The 10,480-nt window shown below is 41.1% G+C and overlaps 1 protein-coding gene and 1 long non-coding RNA gene across 2 annotated transcripts; both read right to left on the bottom strand.

The window, feature by feature from the left end:
* Positions 1 to 1,881: 1,881 nt before the first annotated feature.
* On the bottom strand, positions 1,882 to 3,636 carry LOC148374841 (uncharacterized). Its single transcript, XM_088339017.1, has 6 exons — positions 3,630 to 3,636; positions 3,506 to 3,542; positions 3,371 to 3,435; positions 3,268 to 3,297; positions 2,207 to 2,251; positions 1,882 to 2,119 (listed from the first exon to the last, which is right to left on the bottom strand). The coding sequence occupies exons 1-6, from the start codon at positions 3,634 to 3,636 to the stop codon at positions 1,914 to 1,916; spliced, it is 390 nt and encodes a 129-aa protein (XP_088195143.1). The 3' UTR covers positions 1,882 to 1,913.
* Positions 3,369 to 9,626, bottom strand: LOC148374840 (uncharacterized). Its single transcript, XR_015853015.1, has 9 exons — positions 9,568 to 9,626; positions 7,950 to 7,999; positions 7,743 to 7,863; positions 7,619 to 7,643; positions 5,840 to 5,874; positions 5,694 to 5,736; positions 5,470 to 5,629; positions 3,506 to 3,542; positions 3,369 to 3,435 (listed from the first exon to the last, which is right to left on the bottom strand). It is a non-coding gene; the product is annotated as an uncharacterized LOC148374840 (long non-coding RNA).
* Positions 9,627 to 10,480: the final 854 nt, after the last annotated feature.

Raw genomic sequence — 10,480 nt, 5'->3', positions numbered from 1 at the left:
CCTGGTTTTAGTTAAGTCCAAGCACTAAAGTAACCCCCCTGAAAAAATGAAAAAGAGTTTATTTGAGCACATCTAAGAAATGCTTGTACATGCTCACGCATCATGAGGCTATATATAAGACAAGTCAAGTTTATATATACAGCCCTTAATCACAAAAATGTCTCAAAGGACTGCACAGGATTACAATGACACAATTACCTGATCTTAGACCAACATGCAGGCAAGGAACAACTCAAAACCTCAGCGTGAGGAAAAAGAGAAACCTTGAGAAGGGACCTCACAAGTGATAATCCCCCTTTCAGGATGACCAGGGTGAATTACATTTAGCATTACAGTACAAAAACATAGTAAACACTAGGTAACATGTTGAAAATTTGTCCGGAAATATATATATATATGCCGAAGCCATATACATCCCCTTGTGGGGAGTGGCTAGTGTCAAGAACACATTCACTGAACATTCATTCCCCTTGGCTCTTCACAACCTAACACTTAGTATTAAGACCACAGGACAAGGGTTGAGTTGCCATACCTTGCAACCGGTCATCAGCAGAGAGGCCTGACAGCACACACTGGTTCACTCCCTCTGCGTCATCCATCCATTATCTGCAACGCTTATCCTTAGGAGGGTGGCGGGGGTCGCTGGAGCCCTCCCTAGCTATCCTCGGGCAGTGGGCAAGGGGACACCCTGAACTGGTTGCCAGCCAGTCGCAGGGCACACAGAGACAGACAACTCGCTCGCTCATTCATACTTAGGGACAATTTGGACTGGCCAATTAACCTGACATGCATGTTTTTGGAAAGTGGAGGGAAACCGGAGTGCCCGGAGGAAACACACAAATGTATGGGGAGAACATGCAAACTCCTCACAGGAAGGTTTGATATAATGACCTCAGAACTGTGCCTCACACGCGCTAACCACTGTGCTACAATTGCAGTAACAAAGGGTGTATTTTTGCAGAATAAAAATACTTTTGTTGTTCTTTTCTAACATTTAATCAGTAGTACACTGTGGCAACCCGTGCATTTCACACACAGGCCTTCCCTTGAAGATGCTTTTTGACTTGTGATTTGTCAATATGCCTGTTTTATCGGGGATTTATGTTGTTGTTTTACCTTTGTTCCCCCGCAACCCTAGTAAGCAGTGCAAAAAATGAATGAATGAATGAATGAATGGATGAATGAAAACGTTTTTAAAAATGATTTGATCTTTTTTGTACATCTGTTAATATTGTTATTTATGTCTCCTGTTTTTTGCTCTTGTGACTTTAAGGTTGCTCTGTCTAAAAAAGTGAAAAGTTTAAATGAGTAAAATGTTTACTGTAGAGTGTAAAAAGGAATGCGACTATAATTTTGTAAACTAACAGATTTTAGACTTTGGTGCATTACCGCCTACACTCAGCTGACGTTCCCCGAGTCCTTCCAGAAGGCTTTCAGTTTGTCAACTTTAAATCTGACTGTCTAAACCAACAGCTTTATTCAACACAGATGTTATGCGTCAAGGCTTCCAAATCTCATTCTTGAGTCTCTGGGCAGATTTTTCTTAGCCTGGCAATAGGTAAATGCTGAAATATAATTGGTCAAATGCACAAGTATAAAAGCACACAACTGAAAGCAGTGCAACCAGGGGGGAGCAATAAAAAGTTGACAACTTTGACTTATTTAATAAGTATTTATGGACAAAATATAATTAACCATAATTTCCCAGGCCAGCAGAGAAGGCCTCGCTGGCCCTGAGAGTCTATCACTGTTAGTCGATAATCGTAATGGTTGCTATTGTAACTCATAAATACTTTCATTTCTGTTTATAACAACAAACTAATGTGAACAAGAACATTCTCAGGAGTCCTCTGTTTAACAAAGTTACACACACAGAAAATGGATTGGAGGAATTTCAATGCAGATGACTTCGGTCAAACTTTTTCACCAGACGTGGCCTCCAGCGCTCTTCCCATCCCATCATGCAGTGGGCTGGATGACATCACCTGTGTGGCCAAGCAGGTGATGGGAAAGCCCATCGGTGTCTTCCGGATCTTGACTGCACTTATGCTGGCTTCATTGACGTACTTTCCCTCCAAATCATCGCTCTCGTCGTCACTTTGGGACAACGACGTCTCTTCTGCCGGGGGAAAGAGAGTTAACACAATCCTCACCTGAGCCGAGATCCTATTAGCTATCCCGATTATGATGATGAGGAACAACTTGCCTCCTTGACGAGGCGGAAACACATTCATGTATACACTGTTGCATGCTGAAGAAAGACATTTCAACAAGCAGTCGGTAAGACAGGTCAGAAGAAAGCCAGGACATTAGTTTCACATCCTGTTAGTTACTGTTGGGGTGGTCCTTAACAGTGCCGTGAAAAAGTATTTTCCAGCTTCCTGAATTCTGTTTTTTGCATATTTATCTCAAAGGTTACGGATCATCAAATAATTTTTAATACCAGAGAAAACACAAATGCAGTTTGAAATGTTTGACTCATTAAAAATATCGTTCATATGTAATATCAGATAGTCTAGATGTGTTTATGAACCAAACATTTTTTTTCAACTTAGCTTTTTTGGTAAAATGTTTGTTAGGAAATGACAAGGGGGAAAATATTCAGAGCCACTGTTAAAAAAACAAGCTATAACTATAATTTCATCCGTCCCTGAACTTGAACATAGTGTATGATTTAGTGTTAAACTTATCAGTGTTTTAATGAAATCATAAAAACATGACCTATATGACCCCCCCCCCCCAAAAAAAAAAAAATCAAGGATGAGGAGCGAATGTTGAAGAGGATCTACAGAGCAGAAGTAAATGGAAGGAGACCAAGAGGAAGGACGTATTTGCCGTCTATGGTTTTATTGTTGCACTGCAGGAAAGAGGTCTAAATATAGTGGAAGCTATAGAGCTCTTGTTGGTGATAGGAATGAGTGGAGAGGTGTTGTAAAAGGATAGTGGGATGTTTAGACGCGTTCTAAGGGATGGGCAGGGCACCTGTATGATGCGGCAGGGGTAAACCAGTGAAAGCTGTCGGGCCCTGCTGTTAAACAGAAGAGTGTGTTGTGTCACCCTGACCCGAGTGACATGGCCGCTTTCTTGTCTCCCGTTTCATCTGGAGGGACGAAAGCATGACCAACTTGGGTGCCGAGGTGCTCAACTTGTTTGGGCATTTGGGTTGGCCATGGTCCAAGATTTTCTTGAGTGTTTTATGTCCGATCGATGTGAAAATTAAAAAATGTGAAATTAAGGACCACCCTAGTGACCATCGTGTGTACTCACGCCAAACGTTCTCATAGCCGTGTGGGTCACCTGCAACAAAGTCATACCATCCATTTTAAGATGAAAACAAACCTGTGTAACTTGCACGTAGATTGGATGCTACCTGAACTGGGCGTAGACACGCCGCTGAGATTGGTCGCAGGAGTCTTGTCTTCCGGTAAGACCCAACTACAAGAGAGGGGAAAAAAATCAGTATGCAGAGCACTCTGATGCCTCCAGGAAAGAAAAAAAAACTTACATGTAGTCTCTAATAAAAACATCCTGGATGTTGTTTCCTGTGAAAATAAAACAGTCAATGAAAAATCTCACCTTTTTTTTAAACAAACTCCAGTGACGTGCAGTCATGGGAGCCAGCACCTCACCTTTCATTGTGAAAATATAAAATAAACTTTTTAGAATTATATTTGTTCAGAACTGTACGTAATTTGGAACTTTTTAACATGTGACCGCCATCTCCTGGCTTGTCATCATTGGAGCTTCCGTCAAGCTCCTTAAGTTGCGCGTGCAAGTACGTTTATTTCTTTGATGCGCTTGAATAAACTCCCTTTTCATCTTTTTGTGGGTTTGAACTTCTGGATTGTATTTGAAACAGACCTTTTCTTTCTTTCACCATTTTCATGCTACCATACATGCTAAACTTTTGACAGGAAAAGGTTATCGCATACTCTTTTTACGTGTGAAACAATCCTTCTCCAGAGTATATATATATATATATATATATATATATATATATATATATATATATATATATATATATAAATATATATATCTCATCTCATCTCATTAGCCGTACCGCTTCTCCTCATTAGGGTCGCGGGTGGGGCTGGAGCCCATCCCAGAGCGTTTCATTTCTGATGAGCGCCGAGTCCAGTCAAGCCCGCATAGCTGACGTAAAATCAGTGATAGTATTAGCAAGATAACAGCAAGTCAAGCTATCCAGTAATTTGTTTCTCGTTGCATGGACTTTTTTACAAAATGAAGAATGGCCCATTTATTGATAATTTATTCAAGTCATGTTAGGTTTATTTGTATAGCCCTTAATCACAAGGAATCAAAGGGATGCACAGACCACAGATGATTGCAAACTACGGACTGTCGTTACACCATCCCCTGATCTAAAACCTACATGAGGGCAAGGAAAAAGTTAAAAAACCTCAGCATGAGGAAAATGAAGAAACCTTAAGAAGGGACCGCACATGAGGTAATACCCCTTTCCAGGATGACCAGGCTGCAATGGATGTTCCAATAACAAATAATACACAGATATTGTCAACATGAAATATAGGTCCTTCATAAACATAAAGGATAGTGGGATTGTGGACGCGTTCTTGAGGATGGGCTGGGCACCCGTATGATGCGGCAGGGGTAAACCAGTGAAAGCTGTCGGGCCCTGCTGTTGAACAGAAGAGTGTGTGGTGTCACCCTGACCCGAGTGACATGGCCGCTTTCTTGTGTCCCGTTTCATCTGGAGGGACGAAAGCATGACTGACTTGGGTGCCGAGGTGCCTAACTTGTTTGGGTGTTTGGGCAATTGGGTTGGCCATGGTTCAAAAAATTTTGTGTGTGTTTTTTTGCTTTTTTTTCCCCCTTTATTTTCTTTGTTATTGTATGTGTTTGTCTTGCTGTCGGTCAGCCATCTTGAGGGATATGACCAAGGTAGGTAGGTAGATAAACATAAAATCGGATGGAAGTGTGTTTTAAGCCTAGATTTATACAGTTCCACTGAGGTTGCAGATCGAATCTCAGGGGGCAGGGAATTTCCACAACACCGGGGCCCGGATGGAGAACGCTCTCGAACAAAGGAACTGTGCATCGACTTCATTTATAAGTCAAAGTAAGACGATAAAATGTTTTTCCCTGTACTACAGCTTATATACAGTATTGCTTCAATTGTTTTGCCAATCAAATGATGAATCCGAAATAGGTTTGATGTTTTCTAAGTCTGACTGTGCCTCACCAGACATGAACCCTCACCTCACCTCAACAACAATTTTGGTGATTCATAACCTCAAAAAGTGAGGGGCATATTTTTGACTTGCTCAACTCTAAAGATAAGAGCCCGTATGACAACAATTACCGGGAAGCAGATGAACATGAAAAACGAAACAAAAGTAAAAGAGGTACATACAATATGAATATGCAAGTAGAAATTAAATGAAGAAAAGAATAATTAAAAAGGTACAGTATTTGACTGCAACTGACCATGAAGGGAGTTCTGGTAGCTGTGGTTTCTTTCTGCAGATGGAAAATAACTCAAATTGTTTTAGAAAGAAATAAAACGTCAACCTGGTGGAACATATTTCCCCTTCATCGATGCTCGGATATTCTGCTGCAGTGACCTCTATGACCGGAAGCAGGAATGCTGTAAAGACATCGACGACGTCGGAAAGTGCGAAACGAAAACAAAGAGAACACCGTCGACTCACGAGGGTGATAGAAGGCCAGAGGTCAAGCGAGTTGTTTGCCGATCTGCAAATCAGGAAACAGTTGTGCTGATGAATATTTATGAATTTCATTTTCAATTTTTAGTTTGTTACCGTCGGACAGATTTGGCTTTTCTGCTCGCACTTACGTGGATGGACGCATGGACTGAAGAATTGAGTAGATCTGCATGGGAGAGGTAAAATCTAGTTTGAGTGGGAAACAATTAGTCCAATATACGGCCCACCAATGTATTTCAATATCCGGCCCGCAAAACAATGCTGAGAAGCACAGGAGAAAAATGAGCTACGTCGCAAAACACATTGACCAGTAGTTCTAAATATGGCCACTGGATGTCACCAAAACTAAGCATCACTCGCAAAATAAACCACCCATTGTTTCTGTATTTGCCGACTACTATTTATCAACCGGAGAACACTTGAGGAAACAAACCCTCCCAATATTATTTTACTTAAAATATTAATCACTGGCAGGCTGTTCAATGCAATACGTGTGGCTGTCTCTCCTCATCCCATTAGCTCCTCTCTATAATAGCGATGAAATCTACCAGCTAAATTTCTTAATTCAGGTAAGCATTTTCATAAATAAATAAATAAATAAATAAATATAAAGCAGAAAAAACTTATAAATAATTTAATCAATCACTGAAATCATTTGCAGTTAAATTTGTGTGTTTTTCGTCACTTTCCCGTTTGCATGATTTTTGCTGAGTTAAAGAAAAACTGTAGTGGAAACAAATTAAATTGTTTTGCTTTGTTTTGCAAATCCACGGTTGATAATCACTACAAGAGATTGGGGCGGCAGTAGCTCAGGAGGTAGAGCGATCGTCTTAGGATCAAGGGATCCCAGTTCGAATCCCGGCTTGTCCGTGCTACATGTCGAAGTGTCCTTGGGTAAGACACTGAACCCCCAATACCCCCAATAAGCAGGTTAGCGCCTTACATGGCTGCACAGATCACTGCCGCTATTGGGAAATGTGAATCACAATGTGAAGCGCTTTGGGAAGTCATTTACTTGAAAATCGCTATATAAATGCAGATCATTTCATTCATTTCAAGAGATTTCATCTCAAAATATTGAGGAAAACAAAACCAAACCCAGGAATCGTTTTATAATATCGGCTCGCTACAGTTTAACTGTACGGGTCAGGTGTATCGACATTTCGTTCTGTGTGCATTGTTACAAAGAATGACAATAAAAGTAAATTCTATTCTATTCTATTCTAATAGACATTAGCTAACCTACATTGGCTCCCTGTTAGCCTAAAATGTGTTTTCAAGGTTCTCTTAGTATTATACAAAATCATGCATGGATTTGCTCCCTCATATCTTTCAGATTTAATTCCCCCCTATGTTCCGGTCCGAAGCCTTCGTTCTGAAAACGCTGGTCTACTAGTGATCCCAAGAGCCAAGAAGAGATTCGCAGGTTTGAGAGCATTCTCCATTCTGGCCCTGGTGCTGTGGAATGCTCTTCCCCCTGAGATTTGATCAGTGGAAATGTTTAAATCTAGACTTAAAACACACTTCTATTATATAGTATATGAATAACCTATATTTTATGTTGACAATGTCTGTGTATTATTTGCCCTCATGTAGATTTTAGATAAGGGGATGGTGTCATAATAGTCCGTAGTTTGCAATAGTCTTTGATCTGTGCAGCCCTTTGAGACTCTTTGTGATAAGGGGTTATACGAATAAAAATGACTTGACTGATTTATGATCGTATTTGAAATGTAAGCCTCCGAATGATCCCCAGACCTTACAACTAAGGCCTACTTTTTATGCCATTAATTTACTAATCCAGCCCCTGTGAGAGCTTTTTTCCTTCCATGTGGCCATTGAGCTAAAACGATTTCAACACCCCTGATATAATCACAATGTGATTGCTTGCATTCGAGTGTCGAACTCACGGGATGTACTCTCCAGTTTCACTTGCTACCCGGAGGAAAATTGATAAGGGAACAAAAAGAACGTTGAGTTAGATAGACAGGTAACAGGAAGTGACATCATCATCATCATCATCATCATGCACACCGGGCGGCCTGCTTTCCTTGCAATGCAGGCAGACGAGCGCCAGTAAAACGCTGAACGCCAACAATGCAACTGACATCAGCGTGGGGAGCAGAGATGCTTGCAATTCTGTGTCCATGACAACCTGAGGAAATTTTGACAACGCGGGTCAAAAATCGTGTTGCGAAAAAATACTAGCAAATCCAACTTGTGTAGGCTGATTTGACACACTCAGGATGGCGCAGTGCTTCCAACGCTGCCGTACTTCAAAGGAAATGACACTGAGGATGAGAAAGACAATGTTCAAGAGGATGAAGAAAATACTGAATTTTCTGGATTATGAGGCGCACCCGAAAAGCCCAAATTGGGATTTGAACTTGCTCCTTATAATCCAGTGCGCTTTATATGCAGACAGAATTGGAAATGCAATACCCCCCTGGAAAATTATTGATCACAATTGCATAATAATGGTGGCAAAAGGGGATCAAACAGAGAACCCTAACCACCAGGCTGATAGGGACATAGAAGGGTGTTGCCAATTGCATTAACATTGAATGCAACGGGAATCAAACAGAGAACATAGAAAGAAGAATTTCCTTTTATTGTAATTCTTTGTAACCATGCACACAGAACGAAATGTCGATACACCTGACCCGTACAGTTATAGGGAAGGGACACTTTCTATTTACTTGACCGCTAGGGTTACAAATGACACATGAAAAGGCATCAGGTCTAATCTCATTATCACACTATTTTTAGTCGCGGTTGAAACAAATGCTTCTTCCAAAAGATTTTGCAAAGGAACGTGCTATAATTTGTCATTTTCCCAACATCAATTATAAGCCACACTCAATACATTTTTTACAGGTAAAAATATTTTGTACATACTCAAAATTTCTCTATTTATTTAGGATCTAGTGTCAGTATGGTCACACGCCACTGCATATCGATGTCAAGGTCTGGCTCATCTCTGAAGAGCAGGATGAAGCTTTACCCCAAAATACAACAGCAACCAAATGATAAAGGTGCTGTATCTGAGTCAGATCAGGAGGCCTTTTCTGCTACTTGAGACTATGGAAACCAGTAATATCTTTTTTTATGTTGGCGAGCAAACCCCTATCTGGAGAGGGATGGGCACCACCAGGCTGAACTAGCCCAAGACACACCACAGGAAGTGGTGCCCCGATGATCCTGGCGGTTAAAGGATCCATGAACCGTGAGCCAGATATGTTAGAATGTTTTGTCATTTTTTTCTTAGCTCCAACCTTGATTTAGTTCAGGATGCCCGAATTAATTCCCACAATGGCCTTATCGTCATTCAGTACAGAATATCATGCGCTTTGTAAGGACTTTGGGAGTCGGACTCTACCACAGACCAGTTTAATGTCTGACAATATCCTCGGAGCATGAGCAGATAATAAAATCAACAATTTGGTACCATGCCTAAAAAATAGTCTGATTATAAGACCTAATGTCTTCATGGCTTGTCTGTATCCCTAGTGGTCTAGTGGATAAGATTCGGTACACTGAGATCAGGGATTCAATTCTCGTTGCATACAATTGTGATTAGTGATATATTCCGACGGCATATTTCAATTTTTTGTGCAACCCTAGCCCTTAAAGTTATTTTAATTTCATGTGCCTTGTAGTCTGGTGCGCCTTAAATATGAAAAGAATATGTCACAAAATTTTGGGATGGGTTGCACCTTATGGTGCTACAGTAAGATAAGCTGAAAGACAAAGAGCAAGAGAAAACTTGACAGTGGAGAAAGTGAAACTTCATAAGCATCAGGCTGCTATCTTGTGGTGCGACGCAAAAGACGAAACAACGAAGGTAATGGAGGCCTACCTGTTCACCAGGAACACGCTGGGAAAAAGCTGCAGCGAAAAAGTTGGCCTTGGTCAGACAGTTCAAGATGCGTGCCGATGTCGTTGCAGCGGCGTTTTTCTCTGGTACAGCCACCCTGCCCTCTTCCTGCTTCTCTCAGCCAATCGGTAAGGTTTCTTTCACTTAGTGAGCAGGACTAAGAACTCACGCTGACAACAGGAAACCACAACACAGTAAAAAGGTGGAGAGGGTTGGGGTGCTACCACCCTCAAAAGACACACTGAAGCACCTGGATCTTTCTGAGGCCAGAAGAAAACTATATGACAAGATGAAGACTTGTGTGCAAGGTACAGATGACGAGCTGGTAAACCAACAAAAGAACAGTGGGCGAGTAAGGACTGCAAAACAGGAGGAGCTTCACTGACTCGCTTGCCTTGTTCAATGTCAAGAAGATGACATGAAGGTGCATGTTTTGTATTTCCTGTCAGTGACCTACAGACCAGGGGGTCAGGAACGTATAACTTGCAAAAATATGTCTCTTGAGTAAATCTGGCTCAGAGATAAAAATAAGGGCCATTATAATTTTCGGAGTGACTTTCCAATTTTAGTGCACAAGAAGCCTAAGCAAAGCGGCAAACTACGTGTTCAGTCCAAAATGTATAGGGCATAGTTGCAACTATAGTTTTCACTCATGATGTTTCACCCCGTTTTGGTGGTACGACTCTAAGGAATCTATTATATGGAAGATTCTTTAACAATCCTAGTTCCCCGTTGAGAAATTGTATAATGAAAACCCACAGAACAAAATGCAAACACTGCAAAATGCCAGCCAAGTACCCAGACCAATTTGATTGATTGAGCTGTAGGGGTGGGAAAATCTATGCGCACACAGCGCACTACCCTAAATGTATCCGTATCCTTCTCGTTTGCAGTA

Source organism: Urocampus carinirostris, chromosome 1, assembly GCF_059441175.1.
Source record: "Urocampus carinirostris isolate Australia breed hairy pipefish chromosome 1, RoL_Ucar_1.0, whole genome shotgun sequence".
Lineage (NCBI taxonomy): Eukaryota > Metazoa > Chordata > Actinopteri > Syngnathiformes > Syngnathidae > Urocampus > Urocampus carinirostris.
The sequence above is the reverse complement of the archived record's forward strand: the minus strand, read 5'-3'. Positions and strand labels throughout refer to the sequence as shown.